Below are 18,636 nucleotides of genomic sequence, written 5' to 3'. Positions count from 1 at the left end.
GCCATCTATTCTAGTGTTTGTTTACTCGGTGAAAGTTTTTTTTCTTATGTTTAAACAGAATTTCTTGTATTTCAATTTGCATCCATTGCTTCTTGTCCAGTCACTGGACAACACTGAGAATAGTTTGGTTCCACCTTCTTTACCTTGTCACATCAGGTATTTATACACACGGATAATATTACTCCTATGCCCTAAGCCTTTTCTTCTCCAGTTCAGACAACCCCAATCCTCTCTGTATCCTCTTGTATGACACATGTTCCAAGACATTAATCATCTTTGTGACCCTTCACTGGACTCATTGCACAGTCTCTCTTGTACTGAGGATCCCAGAACTGCACACAGCCTCACCAATGCAGAACAGAGAGTAAACAGAGAGTAAAGAGCTGTCATTTCCTCTCAGCCCAACTCCCCAGACTGTCAAGGTCCCTCTGAACAGCAGCACAGCATATGATATATAGTTTTACATCATCTGCAGACTTGCTGAGAGTGAATTCCATCCCAGCATTCAGATCGATACTCAAGACTTTGAACAGTATTGGACATAGTGTTGACCCCTGGAGTACACTCCTAGGGACTCGCCTCCAGTTGGACTTTGGGGCACTGACCACAACCCTATGAGCCCAGTGACAGAGTCAGTTGTCAGCCCACATCACTGTTCACTTCTCTAGCCTATACTTCATAAGTTTGTTTATGAGAATCTTACATGATTCTGTGGCAAACACCTTATTAAAACTGAGATAGAAAATATCCATTACTCTCCCCTCATCCATCAGGCCAGTCATCCCATTGTAGAAGGCTATCAGGTTGGTCAGGCATGATTTCCCCTTCCTAAATTCATGCTGACCACTTCTGGGCAATGTCTTGTTCTTCATGGTTTGGAAATGGTCGCCAGGAATATTGCTGCATCACCTTTCCCAGTGATCAAGGTGAGACCTGTAGTTCCTCAGATCCTCCTTTCTTTTCTTGAAGGCAGAAATTTGCTTTCTTCATCCATTCTTCAGAAACCTCCTCGGGTTAAATGACCTTTGCAAGACGACTGTGAGTGGCCTTGCAATGTCATCGTCTGGCTTCCTCAGCACCATTGGGTGCATCCCATCAGGCCCATCCCTGTGTATCAAATTTGTTTACATGTTCTTGATTCTCCTCCACGAAAGGGAAAGAAAAGTATTGCAACAAAGCTATAAATGTAACAGGACTAAACAAAGAGCATTTTTTAGAGCAGGGTCAGAAGGCCTTTGTGCAGGATTAAACAGCAGAAATGACTGAACAAACTTTGGAAAATACAAGTTCCTTTAAGCTGTCATAGCAGATGGCTTTCGAATGTTCTTTTTTTTTTTACCAACGGCTATGGAGTGGTATGAAACAGGAAGACTTTCAAGGTCAAGCAAATTTATCTTAATATCATTTGTATTGCACTCCAGTAGTTAGTGTTTTCATTATCAGCAAATTCCATTTTGCAGTGTAGGAAATCTTGTCACTTTTTCTCTATTTCTTTAAGTAGTTACAAGCAAATCTATTGTGCCATGTTGAAATGAATAATAACATGAATATGTGAGTAATAAATTAATATTCCTACTTCAGTTCAATTTTTTTAACAAACAAAAAATTAACACAGAGGAAGTTTATCCAGAACCAAAAAAGTGGGAAATCCAACACCAACAAATCACAAAACATACACACAGAATTGAGACCAGAAAAAGGTATATGCGTCCAGTTAATGAAGAATGAAATGTATTCCACAGTGGTTTTTAAATTAAATTTTGTCATATTAAAACCAAGGACAACCAGAAGATTGTGGATCCTCATCTGATTATAACACATCACTTTATGTATTTCAGGTTTTAAGGAGATTGTTAAGCATTCAAAGACATAGAGCAGAGCAGTAACAACAAAATAAACCGGTTGCTCAGAAATCTCAGACAACTTTAAGGAAAGTGATTTATCTCTAAACTAACTAGCAAGTATGATTGGTCCATATGGTAACTCAAACTTATAAACTCCTTCAATTTTCTTTCAAGAAAAAGAATCCACATCAGAAAGGAGCACGTGCTGAATGCAAGTTGAAAGAATTATACTTCCTTCTATACCAAAACAAACAATAGGCAAAATCTAAAAAGAGAGTCTAATAATTTAATCTTTTCCTCATTAAAAAGTAGGTAAACATCCAATAAGGTTCAAAGAAAAGATAACTGAGTGGTACTTATTTATTTTCTTAAAGACCCATTTCTGTATTTGTTTTCTTCTTTTATTTTATTTATCAAAGTACTCATCTTGGTTCCTTTATTTATGTGTTTCTGGATATAAACTTACACAAAGATTACACTGAATACTTTATCAATTGTATACAGAGTTCCAAATGAGAGAACATCTTTCGATGAAGAACTGCTCCCTATTCCCTGCTTTACAGAGAGCTGGTTTTGCTCTAGGCAAAGAACCCCTTGCTCCATTGTGTAACTCATTATAAAGATAAGAAATTCTACTAGTACAACATTTAGGTTCACATACACTACTTCTACCAGGTTGGTAACATATTTTTTCCACTATTTCTAATTTTTCTTAGAAATCCGTACGAAAATTGAATTGTTAAATTGCCTAAATAACAAACCTCATAAAAATTATATGATCTAGATCCTAAAGTTACTGATATCACACTGAAATTAATGAAGGTGTGAGATTTATGCCAGGTAGAAGTTTTGAATCATAGAATCATATAATAACCAGGTTGGAAGAGACCCACAGGATCATCGAGTCCAACCGTTCCCATCAAACACTAAACCATGTCCCTTAGCACATCGTCCACCCATCCCTTAAACACCTCCAGGGAAGGTGACTCAACCCCCTCCCTGGGCAGCCTCTGCCAGTGCCCAATCACCCTTTCCGTGAAGAATTTTTTCCTAATGTCCAGCCTAAATCTCCCCTGGCGGAGCTTGAGGCCATTCCCTCTTGTCCTGTCCCCTTTCACTTGGAAGAAGAGGCCAGCACCCTCCTCTCCACAACCTCCTTTCAGGTAGTTGTAGAGAGCAATGAGGTCTCCCCTCAGCCTCCTCTTCTCCAGGCTAAACACCCCCAGCTCTCTCAGCCGTTCCTCATAAGGCCTGTTCTCCAGCCCCTTCACCAGCTTTGTTGCTCTTCTCTGGACTCGCTCCAGAGCCTCAACATCCTTCTTGTGGTGAGGGGCCCAGAACTGAACACAGGATTCGAGGAGCGGTCTCACCAGTGCCGAATACAGAGGGAGAAGAACCTCCCTAGACCTGCTAATCACGCCGTTTCTGATCCAAGCCAAGATGCCATTGGCCTTCTTGGCCACCTGGGCACACTGCTGGCTCATATTCAGTCGGTTGTCAACCAACACCCCCAGGTCCCTCTCCTCCAGACAGCTTTCTAGACAGACATCTCCCAGTCTGTAGCTGCTCTGGGTTGTTGTGCCCCAAGTGCAGGACCCGGCATTTGGCCTTGTTAAACCTCATGCCATTGGACTCTGCCCAGCGGTCCTGCCTGTTCAGATCCCTTTGCAGAGCCTCACGACCCTCCAGCAGATCGACACTTCCACCCAGCTTAGTGTCGTCCGCAAACTTGCTAAGGGTGCACTCGATGCCTTCATCCAGGTCATTGATAAAGACATTGAACAGGGCTGGACCCAGCACTGAGCCCTGGGGAACCCCACTTGTCACTGGCCTCCAGCTGGAGTTAACTCCATTTCCCACCACTCTCTGGGCCCGGCCATCCAACCAGTTTTCCACCCAGGAGAGTGTGCGCCTGTCCAGGCCAGAGGTGACAGTTTCTCAAGCAGAATGCTGTGAGAAACTGTGTCAAAGGCTTTACTGAAGTCCAGGAAGATCCATCCACAGCCTTTCCCTCATCCAGCAGCCGAGTCACTTTGTCATAGAAGGTGATCAGGTTAGTCTGGCAAGACCTGCCTTTTGTGAACCCATGTTGACTGGGCCTGATCACCCGGTTCTCTTGCATGTGCTTCATGACAGCACTCAAGATCACCTGCTCCATGACTTTCCCTGGCACTGAGGTCAGACTGACAGGCCTGTAGTTCCCTGGGTCCTCCCTGCGGCCCTTTTTGTAGATGGGCACAACATCAGCCTCCAGTCCAGTGGGACTTCCCCAGTCTTCCAGGACTGTTGGAAGATGATGGAAAGGGGTTTGGCCAGCACATCCGCCAGCTCCTTCAATACCCTTGGGTGAATCCTGTCCGGCCCCATAGACTTGTGGGTGTCTAGTCGGGCTAGCAAGGCTCTGACCACCTCCTCTTGGATCATGGGAGCCTCATTATGCTCCTCTAGCTCCTGGGTTTGTACACAGACAGAACGACCCTCCTTACGACTAAAGACTGAGGCAAAGAAGGCATTAAGTACCTCAGCCTTTTCCTCATCCCCTGTTACTGTTGTTCCTTCTGTGTCCAAAGGGACTGTATGGTCTCCCATACAGTTGGATCGGTTTCTTCCAAGAAGTATCATTTAATTGAGTGTCTGACTATATATCTTTTATTTACTAAAATAGGTACATTTTTTTGAACATTACTTTTAGCAGACACACTCCAGTTGTTTATTAAATACATTCATGTGTCTTGCCTTATGACTCATAATTATTAATCATCAAGGACAGACCCTACTTTTTCCCTTTTCATCCCCACTGTATTTCATACTGAAAACAGATTTAATCCTAAATATAGCTCATCTTAATCTGTTCATTCATCTAGGGAATAACAAGCAAACAAATTTGGAATTTTGGGGGGATATAATTAATACTAAATACAGCTCTGATTTTCACTATATTTCTCGGAAAAAAATGCACTGCAGGCCAATGTGTTACATACAGAAAATCTGGAATGCTTTTGTTCTGAGAAAATTAAAGGTGTGAAGTTTTAAAAAGGACATTTAAATATAAACTTTAGTTCACTTTTCTGTGCAGTAGGTAATTATATTCTTCAGTATGCTACAGCCAAAACTGTTATAACAGCTATAACTCATAACCAAGTAATGTTGGTGACAATAAGACCTTGAAAAGAATAGCAACCAGATTTTTAGAATGCTAATTTATTCCAAGAATATAAAAGCAAGCTATCTTTTTTCTATTATTGCTCTTTCATTTGACTGGAAGAGTGTTAAAATAAGACTAATAACTTCTGCTGAGACAGTCTTATTTATGTATGAATTGTAAAAAGCTAAATTTAGTTTCATTATTCAGACTGTAGGTGCAAAGTAAAGATTGTGCCCTTACCTTCACAACGTGGGACGGTAGAACTCCACACGACATTTCCATCTTGCATAATACACGTTATAGATTCAGAACCTTGGGTCTTCACAAAGCCATCATCACAGTGAAAGGAAACAGAACTTCCCAGAAGGAATCTGTCTCCAAAACGTCTCCCGTTTATAGGAATGCCTGGATCATGGCACTCATTCTGACCAAAGGCTGATAAAAAATGTAATAATAATATTAATAGTAATAATAATAATAATAGCAACAACAACATCAACCCCTCTAACTGATATTTCTTTCTTTTTTTTTTTTTTTCTGGAGTGGGGAATAACCTTGGATAAGCACCAAGATTACAATATAATTGAAAAAGAAGTCAATATTAAATTCAATGACATTCACCCGGATGCAACATAGTTCAAATTCTGCAGCTTTTTAGTTATGTGTGGCTCATGTACACAAGCACAAATGGCTTAGATTTCCCTCTGAACAAAATCCGGCTGTTAGAAGCAAACACAATGAGAAGCGTAGGTTCACTTTCCAGCTGATAGAAATACAGGCTACTGCTAAAAAATTATGGCCACTGGCTAGGTCAGACAGAGCAACCTCCTAGTGGGACACTAGGATCAGTCTGCCTCCATCTGGTGAGGTGGTAAGACAGGGTGAAATTCACACCTCCACATGCACACTTGACCTCATGTAGGGTGTTCCCACCAGTATGTGGATCAGTGTGTTGCAGAGAGCAGCAGCTGGGTGCGTATGGAGATAGGGGACCTCCATGCCTTTCAGAAGACGTGTACAGGTAAGGGAACCTACTTCAAGGAAAAGGGGCGACTGCTTGGAAATCGTATGTCCTCTGAGGGGAAGAATCACAGAATGGTTTGGATTGGAAGGGACCTTACAGATCATCTAGTTCCAATCCTCCCATTTCAGCTTATTATCTTTATCGCTAACCTGAATAAGGGGATTGAGTGCGCCCTCAGTAAGTTTGCAGATGATATCAAGTTGGCAGGAGTGTTGATCTGAGGGTAGGAAAACTCTACAGAGGAATCTGGACAGGTTGGATCAATAGGCCAAAACCAATTCTATGAGGTTCAACAATGCTAAATTTTGGGTCCTGCATTCAGGCCACCACAACCCTGTGCAGAGCTATAGGCTTGAGGAAGAGTGGCTGGAAAACTGGCTGGTAGAAAAGGATCTGGGAATGTTGATTGACAGACAGCTGAACATGAGCCAGCAGTGTGCACTGGTGGCCAAGGAGGCCAATGACATCCTGGTCTGTATTAGAAATGTTGTGGCCAGCTGGATGATGGAATAGATTGTCCCCCTTTACTTGGTGCTTGTGAGGCTGCACCTTGAATACTGTGTTTAGTTTTAGCCCCCTCACTATCAGAAGGACATTGAGGTGCTGGAGTATGTGCAAAGAAAAGCATCAAAGTTGGTGAATCAGTCTAGAGCACAAGTAGTAAGAGGAGCAGCTGAAGGAACTGGAGTTGGTTAACCTAGAGACAAGGAGGATTTGGGGAGACCTTCTTACTCTCTACAACTACCTGAAAGGAGATTGTAACAAGGTGGTGTTTGCCTCTTTTACCAAGTGAGAGGACAAGAGGAAACCATATCAAGTTTCACCAGGGGTGGTTCAGATTGGATAGCAGGAAAAAATTCTTCACCAAAAGGCTGCTGATAGAAGTGGTTGAATCCCCAACCATGTAAGAATGTAAAAGATGTGTAGACATGGCACTTAGAGACATGGTTTAGTGGTGGACTTGAAAGTGTTAGTTTAACAGTCGGACTTGACAATCTTAAAAATCTTTTCCAAACTAAATGAGTCTATGATTCTAAGATAAACCAGGCAGCCCAAGGAGGCTGTAAGTGTGGTCATCGCACCAAGTCTGCCAGAGTTCAAGGACTGTCTGGATGGTGCTCTTCATCACATGGTTTAATTTCAAGTGGTCCTGCAAGGAGTAGGGAGTTGGACTCAATGATCCTTATGTGCCTCTTCCAACTCAAGGTATTCTGTAATTCTAAGATTCTCTAAGTGTCTGACATTATGGTTTATCTCTTGAATTGCTGATACTGAACCTGAACCTGCAGTTCACTGTTGTCAATTATATTTCATTAATAAAGAAATAAACTGCTCTGATCTGGATTTGATTTAAACCACAAGTGGAGTAGTTTTTCCCTGCAACATATAGGAGGTCCAGAAGTACTAGCACTTTGTCTAATCTTAAACTAAGAATTTTCCACAAACAAGGATTCATAAATCAGGAACACTCTCATTTTTTATGGAAGTATACATGCTCTTAGACATTTCTAGTACATAAGGTGTGTGTCAAGCTCTGCGGTGACATCTACTCTAATAAGAAAAGTGTGATGGAAAGTTCCTTTGCATAATACCAAGGCAATCAGAGCTCTCAGGGAGTTTTATCCATAAGTATTACATTCCTGAATGCATAATTCTCCAGCTGCAAACAGAAATAGTAAAGATTGTCCTTATTACAGTCTGTCTCTACTGTGGTAGAATAGCATATGGAAAATGGGATCTGCATAATCTCACACAGAAGCAGACCTAGAGTTCAGGTCTCACATTTTCTGGTAAATCTTATAATGTCTCAGTCTTAGTTAAGGTGAACATCTCCCTTTCTTCTTCCTGCCACATTTCAAAGTGCAATAATCACCCCTTTCTCTGTAAGCAAACCAACGACTTAGGCATTTAAGACTTTAAAAGGTTTGCAATCCATGAATTCCACTTTTACATGGGGCATCTTTCCAAACAATGCAAAGAAACACCTTAGCCTTAAACAAACACTGTTAATTGATTATCTTAATTGGCACAAGATAGGAACAGATTAAGATGTGACAAAGACAACTTTATTGTCAATTAACTTCTTCCATAACCTTAGAAGATAATTTCTTGAAGTAAAACATAATCTCCACATCAGTAATTTCTTTGCATGACTTATAGAACTTCTAGGGGATTTAGCAGTCTATGGCAAATGTAATAACATTTTTTAAATGATGATGAGGTTACTAGAGTTTTCAGCTGAGAGTACTATTAAATAATACCCTTTCACATAAACAAAAGAACAGATAGTTATCTGTAGCCAGATATTTTTTATCCTGGTTTCCCAGAAGAGAAAGACTTATGTTTTCAGTAGCTCCCTATATGTATGCGACTACTAGGTCCACATGTAACAGCTTTTGAACTTGTGCTTAAGCTGTAAATAAACTTTGTATATTTGAAATTGCACTGAGACGCTTAGTTCTTAGGTTTGTTAAAGAAACTGTAGCCAGAGAAAAGAATGATTGTTAAATTAGTGCAGCTCTATAGGAAAGATTTCTGCATGAAATCAGCTATGTTGTCACTAGACAAAACCACAGAGAGTAACTGTATCCCAAAAAACAGCACCATATTCTTAGGCTTCTCTGTTCTTAAATACCACATCACATATGTCAAAGATAAAATGCAAAAGCAAAGCAGGTTTCCAGAGATATTTATTTGCAATGATATTCTAGTTGTTTTTCATACATCTATGCTTTCCATATGAAAATCTCCATATTTGGGATCTAAGCTAAATACCTTTGTGTAATTATTCCTGCTGATTCCATTGAGAAATATATTAAATAACTTGCACTTGATGCTTTGATCTGAATTAACTGGGCTTCATTTAAGTGCTCTGCACTTACGCAGTGTCAAACAAAAAGGCCCTTAAATAATGAGGGGAATTCCTCAGCCTTCTCACAATTAAAATAGATTATAAAGATTCAGATAAGCTAACAAATAGCAGGAGAAAAGCAGGAAGCAGTGCAATTATAGGAGCATTAAACTTTACTTCTGTATCATACACAAAAACTTTCTGTTTTTCATTGTTATGAAGAAAGATAGCTTGATTTTAAGACTAAATAAAAAAAATAATAAAAGCAGAGGTTCTTACTTGTGTAAGTGATATTAAATCCTCTTCCAGTGGTAGAATGATCTGATTGAAATTCAAGTCTTACTATGTGCCCACTGCTGGCCAGCTGAGAAGGGACCTCATTACCAGAAAAAGTGCCAAGAGGTGGTAAGTCTGAAATCCCATCATCCTTCACTGTAAGGTAGTCAAATTGAGGTTCTACATCAAAGTCGTTGAAAATCAGATGGATTCGGCTTCCTGGCTCTGAGATAATTAGCCAAACACAATTCATATTGTTCCCATACTCTTCAGGATAATTTGGAGAAAGAATAATTCCAGATGGTGTGGTGAAGTTGAAGAAACATGAGACTAAAGAAAAAAACAAACAAACCTGAGTCTCAGAATACTATCCATAAACATTACAAATGCTTACTTTATTTTTTTTTTATTTTTATGGAAAAGGATGCTTTTAAAGCCTGGATGTCAAAACTCCTACACTTAAAACCTGGAAATGTTTAAAATCATCACAATGTTTCTCCAACGCAACATGTCAGCTTTGTATGTTTACATTTCCCCAAGTGAGGCTAAGTGACTGCACCAAGGCCTGCAAAAGGTTATTAGAAGCATGTAGAGAGTGCCAAAGATAGCAAAAATTGTTCCTGATGTGTCGGAATTTGGAAAAATTGGCAGGTTTGTTCTGAAACGAAAATGGAACCTCCAAATTTAAATCTGATTTATTTTCTAAAAGGAATATGCATGAAAATGTATTTAGTGTTCCAAATAATAAAGCACAACGGCCAGTTTTGTCTGTAGCACACACAGTTTGTGTTGATATAAGTAACAGTAGAAATTTAGATGTGGCTATCAAGAACTTGTAAGAGTATATAGTACAAACATTTTTTACCCATAGCTTCCCTTGGATAGCACAGGACAATTAAACAACTATTCATAGTTATCTTCCCTTTTCAATCTCTTTGGGTTAATTTTCATCAAGACAATTCCTAACTGATTTCAGAGTCGTGAGCTTGTGGATAATAATTTATTGAGAAGTACAGTGCGTTCAGAAAGAGGAAGGCTCACTGCATATTAATTAACAGAAAGGATAACCATTACTCAGCTCTTAAATGTTCAAACCAAATACAATGCTTGTAAACAGATGTTGTGAGTTTAGGTTCCTTTATCTTTCATAAGGCACGTGCACATCTAACAGTACAATATTCTACACTGTTGCCAACAGAAACTAATATATCAAACTGATGCAATAAAGCACCATGAAGAAACACAACTTCTGTCTTCAAAGAGAAGTGCAGCCTCATGGTCGCTGTGCCCAGGCCTCATATGCTTCCACATTTTAGCACTCCATGGGCATATAAAGACTTCTTTTGGTCCAAAGCAAGTGTACACAGATTGGTATGTCCTGTACCAACACAGCTGCAAAATACATGTATGTTCAAGTAGAATTGAACATCTCACTAAGTTTTTTTTTTTTGAAAATTTATTACTGAATTATAAGGATCTTAATAGGAAAAGGTAATACTCTCAGGAGAAATGAAGAGCCTAATATATCTGTGTAGTAGAAAGATTTACTCTATTTTATCATAGAAGAAGTAGTAAAAAGAAGAGAAGGAAAAAAAGGAAAGGAGAGGGAGGGGGAGGACGGGGAGGGGGAGGACCCTCTCTATTTAAACCTATCTACAAGTTTGTCTACAAAAATATTTTATCTTTTAAAAGAAAATTCACAACTAATTATCCTACCTACCTTCTTTTGGTGTTGGATATCCTCATAACCCTTATATTAATTTTCATGCTTTATTAGGATTGCAGAAAAAAAATACAATCTTTCCTTACATGGATCTGTAAACTGCTTTGTACATCCAGAATCAATGTATATGTGCTGCAGAGTACTTTTGAACACTTATATGCTATTAGGGATTGCTCATTTAAAGTCTACTTCAACACAAATTTACACTAAGATTATTAAATGGATCAATAAAATATAAAACGAGGGGAAAGAACATTCTGAAATAGTCCTTCGTGATGTTGCCTGTAAATCAGCTACAACTAAACCAACTAGAAAGAAAAAAAAAAAAACAAATCTGAAAAAATCTTCAAGGCCTTTTGAAATATTGGATAGTCACAAATGCTAAGGAAGGCAACAGGCTCAGGTCAGAGAAATAATGCAGGAGAAAAAAAATCCTTACAAACACAGCTGGGTTTGTTGCCAGACCACTGGTTGTTTTGTTGACACGTAATTGTTCTCTCTCCCACCAGTTCAAAAGCTGCTTGACATTCAAAGGTAAGTGTGTCTCCATGCAGAAAACTGCTGCCTGTCCTTTTTCCATATGATGGAATTCCAGGGTCTCCGCAGCCTCCTTTCTCAATTTCTGAATATCAAACATTCAAACAAAATAATAAGGAAAATAAATATGCAAGTGATTTATATGTCAGTATGAGAAGTGCTTTCAAAATATTTGGCATTGTGTCTTAAAATAATATTTACAGCTGAGAGTGAATAAGAGGTAAATGTTGTAAAGACACCTCTAGGATGATTTAGGATCTGAAGTCTTTTCATAAGCTAATAGCTTACATACCTGGATTGATGAAGACAACAAGATACTCATGTTTAACTGCACTGAATTACAGCATATTTGAAGGTAAAAATATAAAGCCATAGTTTCCATGTTAACCATGGAGACATATTACGTATAGATCCTATTTCTTGTAACGAAGTACTAGTAATAAAGAATCTGTCTTAACTATCACATCTGTACTTCCCTTTATAAGGCTACTAGAAGTCCAATTAGAATTATATAATTTAATAATAGTGAAAATGAATTTAAAGTACTAAAATATAATAAAACAAAATTGAGAATTTATTTCTTAATCCCATACTTCAAATTAGAGCCACGTTTTTCCCTGCTACATTCAGCTATGCTGAAAAGAGGTTAACACTTTGGATTATACTAGATATTTTCTGGGAGATCCACTATTTATAGTGTTTAATTTGTAGATACTGAATGTATCTATAGAAAATAAGAATATAAAATACTCAAGTCTTATGAAATTTATAAACAACAAGAATATTAGGAAAGGAAATGTAAACATTAACATGCTGTTATAGAAATGCTGAATCATCTTACAAATTACTCTGCAAATGGCTGCCCATCACAAATGAAGGCTCCATTTCTTCACCACTAAATTTAAAGCAGGATTTTTATTAATCTCCATTTACGCAGCAAAAATAAAATCAAAGCACTTCTGGGTCTATAAACTGTGTTACTACTACATCTGTAGTAAAACTATGTAAATCTCCACCAAATGAAACTACTGAAAAAATTCTCACTATTTAAACGTTTCCCAGTTCAATTCAAGGTATATTCAACTTAGGAGTAACTATTCCATCTATGTATTCAAAGCAGTTCCAGAGTCAGTAGTGTTATTTAACCTGTCTTACCTGAAAGGTAGAAAGTATCAACTGAATGAAAACACCTTCCAAAAAGACTAGTACAGGAATATAGTAAAAAACTGTAGATCAATATCATAACTACTATTTATTCATAAATAAGGATTCAAAATTATATTTATTTACAAATGCTTTAGTGTAATTTCACCTCTCTGTGTCTACTGAGACATTCATTCCTACAGATACAGTGGAGCAGTGGAAACCTGTGTGTTCCTAGCTATGCACATCCTACATGAATAAAAGCTACAGAAAATCAGAACCCACATTTCAATCGCATTTTAAAAGTTCATTTCCTCCACCGATAGCAGAGTTATATCTAACCCAGCACAGGAGAATAATCAGAAACACTCTTTTCCAAAACCCTGCTGTGTCTTGAAGATCACGACAGTAATATCTCAGGCAGGAGTATCAGGAGGCAAGCTGTAAGGTTTTCAAAAGGCACTGCTGAAGATTTATCCCTTAAAAGAAAGCAACAAGTGTTGCTTTCCATGGTCTATAGAGGAAATATCAAAATATCTTTAATTAATGAATTCACTGAAGTAGAAGACAGATCAGGAAGCTTTCTAACTCTCAGGAGATATACCAAGCCCTGGCAGAGGGGTATGGATCACTGAACTAAAATGTTTAACAGAAATTACCGTGAATTAAGTTTCCAGGCAGGTTGAAAATTCTTTTTTGGAATAAACTAGTACAGTATGTCTTTAGTCAGAACCAAGGTCTTGCCAAGGAAGGCAGGAATGCAGAAGAAACTTTGAAAACTTAATGAATACAATGTGCTACAAATCAAAGAGTGTCCAGTTTTACTTGGGGGACAGATATAATTTGGGCTTTTAAGTATTTCATTTCTAAGCACAAGCCAGCAGTTAAAAATATAAAAAAATAATTTCAGGTCAAAAAGTTTTAAAAATATTTCTCTATTTTGGAGAAAAAGAAAGCTTTAATAAAAATCTGTCTCGTAAGAAATATTTTAATGATAAATTTTTGATTCTCTCAGAACATATTAGGATACTTTGAATCAAATTATTTTACACAGAAAAGCCAAATAGCTCATAAAAATGTCAAAATGACATGTATTAACTTTACTTCAACTTCAAGTGTGTGTGCTTGTTGCTATGTCGTTCAATATAAAAACAAATTAGGAAGTGTCACAAATTTAGAACACCTTTCGGAGATTGACTTATTTGCATTTTGACAATAAAAAGCTCAAAAAAATTCCATTCTTCTCTAGGAATTTATGTCTTCACAAACCTTGAAGTAAAGACTATCTGTCTTTAACAGAAAACATGCTCCAGTCAAAATCAAGTTATTCAGGTTAACATGAAGCACCCACTTTGTGTCTGTCTTAGCTAATCAAATTTCTCATATATAAGCTGAGATAAACATAGATAAACTGAGGCCTGTAGTAGTTAAGATGACAAAATTTCCCTTTCCCATAAAACAATGTAGTTTTTTTATTAGTAATCTCAGTTATAAAGTCCAAATAATTTTTTTTAATTAAAATATTGTAAAATATAAAACAATGTAAAAATTCTGCCAGCAGTTGTACATGATATTAAACATTCACTTTCTTAGTGTTTAGGAAATCATGAGGGACTGACAGAACAAAGTAGATTAAGCAGATTAAATGTGCAAGGCTGCATATTTCTCTTTAGTAAAGAGCTAGATTTCCATCACATATATTGATGACAGACCAAGACTTCAGGTAGAGAAAGGCCAAATTCATTGTTCTGTATTTATACATAAAAAATACTCTTTGTTCTAACTAGATCTAGAGCAGTACAGGGATGTAATGAATCCAAATATTTTCTGTCCTCTGGGATTTAACACAGCCTTTTATTTCATTGTCTTTCTGGTACCTGCCCAACTTCCACTGGTTTGATCAGAGAACAAATTTTTTACATGTCTAAATTCAGTTGAGGTGCATTGTGCCTACTTCTTCAACACATGGAACGATTAATTATTCTGCTACGTAACCTGCAAAGTGGCTACATGTTTGTTTGCTAAACAGAGAACATTCTTCTGACCAAGTCAGCTGGAGCTATGTTGATCTCTTAGAGAAATCCTATGGGACAGAAAAGGTTGTTAAAATGACAAACACAAAAATAAAAGCTATGCTAACCTATTGAAAGTGCGGCAATAGACAGCCTGCTCCTTTAGGATTATTCTGTGTATTTATTCAATGTTGGACATCTTTTGATCTGAGTCCTTAGAGCTGTGTGAACTTCATGATGTTTGCAAATAAGCTCTGAAGCTGAAATATAAATATCAGCTTCCTCTGGTTACCAAAATATTAACATTGATCTTATTCAATTGTTTCTGCCTTTCATGTACTTTCCTTCAGTAGCCTGAGGAAAGAGACTTTTCATCTTGTTTGTAAACTAGAAATATTTACTCAGTTTCAGGGAATAATCTTTAATGTTGGAATAATGACAAGATTAGACTTCTGATGAGAAGATCATACCCGTCTGATTTTAATCAAAGATGTTTCTGTGTCTGTGCTTTCTTTCAAAGGAATAAATACAGCAATTTGAAAGTGATATTAAGCAGTTAAATAAGTATTATGATGACTGCTTGGAAAATGTCACACTGCAATTCATGTCCTTTTGACGAAAAAGCTTTGTGTCACTTTGACCCAGCTATCTGAAATGGATAATAAAATACTTTACAGATTATAATATTTTACAGTCTTAATTTTAGTACACATGGTAGTAATTCACCTTTTTTTTTTGTCTTGTTTGATTACAAATACACAGTTGTAACTTAACACCACTACATTTTCCTTCACACTATTCAATATTCCCACTCAGTGGATTAGTGAATCATCATCATATCTCTAAACCTGTAGCTAGATACAACTTTTAACAATACAGTAGTAATGATATCCTCACATTTTAATATTTCAGATGCATAAAAGCAATTTAATAAACACATATATGTTTCACAAAAACCTATTGTTTCAACAACTACTTCAGAAAGCTGAAGTCAACAAAAAAAAAAAAGTATGGGAGTTTATATCCATGTCAGATAGGACATTTCCAGTTTAACATCTAAACTCTTCAATGCCAAGCCAAACAATTAATGTATTAAATACAAGAAAAATTATCATTGAGTTTATTTCCTTGTATTCCTTCTATCTCCCTCTGTTATAATCTCTGTTATATCTCCCTCAGTCATAATACCTGACATAGAAGAATCTGATTTAAAAATACAAATGGAGAAACTTATATAAAGATAAATACTTATACAAAACAAAGGGATAAAGAGATACGCTCAGGACTGCAGAACTGAACGTAAGTAAAAGAATGATACTATATACATGATTCCTGGAAAGGAACATTGAGGCAGTTACTGAAAGTGAAAATAATAAATCAAAACTAAAACAAAAAATAATTCAGATAGTACATAATTGGGCTCTAAAAGTGTCTGTTAAAACTAAAATCAGGTTTGCCTAAAGCTAAAACCAGAGTGGCTTTACATGATAATTTTATAATGATAATAATTTTAACATTATTCCAGTAAATTTCTTCAAATAAATTTTACAGCACAATTTATTATCAGTCTCCACCTATAAAAAAAGAGAAGGCCTCCTTCACAGGTCATATAGTTCCCAGCAGCATTCTAAAAGATTCTCACAATTTCTCCGAAATGCTTTGTCCTTGCTGTTATCAAAAAGGCCACAGATCATATCCGGTAGATTAATTTTGGTTGTTATTACGTTATTGCATTCTGCATCAATATTGAAAACCAAACATGACCTTAAAATCAGATAGCTGGAAAAACAGCATGAATATTTTTTTTTGTAGGAAATCCATTTAAGCTAACAGTTCACTATCATAACATATGGATAGCTTGTTGGCAATAATAAGTTATCATATTGTATAATGTCATCTTATATAAGACAAAAATCCTTGAAAGTAACAAAACAATTTGAGAAGGAAAAAAAAAAGTTAAACCTTTTCGACAAATAAGTTTCCAAGTTTAATATTTGCTGTGTACTTAAGTATCCCATTACAGAGTGCAGAAAAATAAAAGATTGATTTGTTTACAATCAGTTTTACATTTCCAGGGATAGATGCAGACTTAGAATCATAGAATAGTTTGAGCTGGAAGGGATCATAACTATCATCTAGTTCCACCCCCTTCCACGAGCAGGGGCACCTCCCACTGGATCAGGTTACTCCAAGATCAGTCCAACCTGGTCTTGAACATCTCCAGGGATCTCATCCACAACTTCCCTGAGCAACCTGGGCCAGGGCCTCACCACCCTCATGGTGAAAAAATTCTTCCTTACTTTCTATTACATGTTGCAGAAGAGTTTTGGCTACCAACTGATTGAGTGATGAAACAGCAGGGAAAATTAATTATCAATAATTGTAGAAAAATACATCTGAAAAAAATTATTATGAACTTGAAGTCACAATGATAGGTTCTGAATTGACAGTTACTACTCAGGAACAAGAACTCCAGCGTACAAAAGTTAATTTTTGAAATTGTAAGCTGTTAAAAATGTTAGGAATCAGTAAGAAAGGAACAGTGAATAAAACAGAAAATAGTATTCTGACATCACACAAAAAACCTATTTAATTAGCATATTGAATATTGTGTGTAGTTCCACTCCTGCACACAGAAAAAGATACATTAGAACTAGGAAAAAAAAAGAGAAAAAAAAAATCAAAGTTAAAGTTTCTGAGGAACTGAGGATCAAATAAACATTCTGGAAATCTCATTCTTTGGGAGGCAAAAATATAGGTGTCCAATAAGAAACTGCACAAATACATGAAAGAAAATCTTATTGAGAGACAAAAAGGATGTACATGAGTCATGCATCATTAGAAACAAGGAAATACTACGGGATTATCTCTGTCTCTTCATTAATCGTTAATCCTGTATTTCATCATTTTTTCTCTAAACATTCCCAGAATCACGAGGTTGGAAGAGACCTACTGGATCATCGAGTCCAACCATTCCTATCAAACACTAAACCATGCCTCTTAGCACCTCGTCCACCCATGCCTTAAACACCTCCAGGGAAGGTGAATCAACCACCTCCCCGGGCAGCCTCTGCCAGTGCCCAATGACCCTTTCTGTGAAAAATTTTTTACTGATATCCAGCCTAAATCTCCCCTGGTGGAGCTTGAGGCCATTCCCTCTTGTCCTGTCCCCTGTCACTTGGAAGAAAAGGCCAGCTCCCTCCTCTCCTCAACCTCCTCTCGGGTAGTTGTAGAGAGCAATGAGGTCTCCCCTCAGCCTCCTCTTCTCCAGGCTAAACACCCCCAGCTCTCTCAGCCGCTCCTCATAAGGCCTGTTCTCCAGCCCCTTCACCAGCTTTGTTGCTCTTCTCTGGACTCGCTCCAGAGCCTCAACATCCTTCTTGCGGTGAGGGGCCCAGAACTGAACACAGGATTCGAGGAGCGGTCTCACCAGTGCCGAGTACAGAGGGAGAATAACCTCCCTGGACCTGCTGGTCACGCCGTTTCTGATCCAAGCCAAGATGCCATTGGCCTTCTTGGCCACCTGGGCCACTGCTGGCTCATGTTCAGTCGCTGTCAACCAACACCCCCAGGTCCCTCTCCTCCAGGCAGCTTTCTAGACAGACTTCTCCAAGTCTGTAGCTGCACAGGGCTCTTGTGCCCCAAGTGCAGGACACTATTCATTATTATCCAGTATCAACATGCTATAGTTTTTTGGTCTTACTGCAGATTTTCACTCTAATGTTTTGTGTTAAGCAACACAATATTGTTCAAATTGCAAAACTTTCTTCTTCACTAGGAGGAAAAGTAGAGCCTCGCCATAAAAAGGCTGAGCTGCGCCCCAGACAAAAGTTAGCCCAAAAATACCCTGTGGAATACAAGTTAGCACGTTATGGTGGAAAGCATGAAATACAGTAAAATGCATGTGCAGCTGCCTTAGAAATTATAAGAATAACATAAAGATGAATCTTGTGAAAAGGTGAACTACTATTATTGAATGAGGCAATAAACAATAAAAGAGCTTGGAGAAAGTTATTAAATGTAAGAAAAATAAGTAGCAGCAAAGGAAAATTAAGAAGTACTTCTTCAATTTTCCAGATGA

The 18,636-nt window shown here is 37.6% G+C and overlaps 1 protein-coding gene across 1 annotated transcript in view; it reads right to left on the bottom strand.

The window, feature by feature from the left end:
* CSMD1 (CUB and Sushi multiple domains 1) overlaps positions 1 to 18,636 on the bottom strand; it is a 1,116,699-nt gene that overhangs the window by 271,807 nt on the left and 826,256 nt on the right. Inside the window, exons 13-15 of the mRNA XM_069851527.1 lie at positions 11,303 to 11,485; positions 9,144 to 9,470; positions 5,230 to 5,424 (exon numbers count right to left, since the gene is read on the bottom strand). Of these exons, the coding sequence (XP_069707628.1) occupies positions 5,230 to 5,424; positions 9,144 to 9,470; positions 11,303 to 11,485 (705 nt within the window). The remainder of the gene's footprint in view (positions 1 to 5,229; positions 5,425 to 9,143; positions 9,471 to 11,302; positions 11,486 to 18,636) is intronic.

This window comes from Phaenicophaeus curvirostris, chromosome 2 (assembly GCF_032191515.1).
Source record: "Phaenicophaeus curvirostris isolate KB17595 chromosome 2, BPBGC_Pcur_1.0, whole genome shotgun sequence".
In the NCBI taxonomy this organism is placed as follows: Eukaryota; Metazoa; Chordata; class Aves; order Cuculiformes; family Cuculidae; genus Phaenicophaeus; species Phaenicophaeus curvirostris.
The sequence above is the reverse complement of the archived record's forward strand: the minus strand, read 5'-3'. Positions and strand labels throughout refer to the sequence as shown.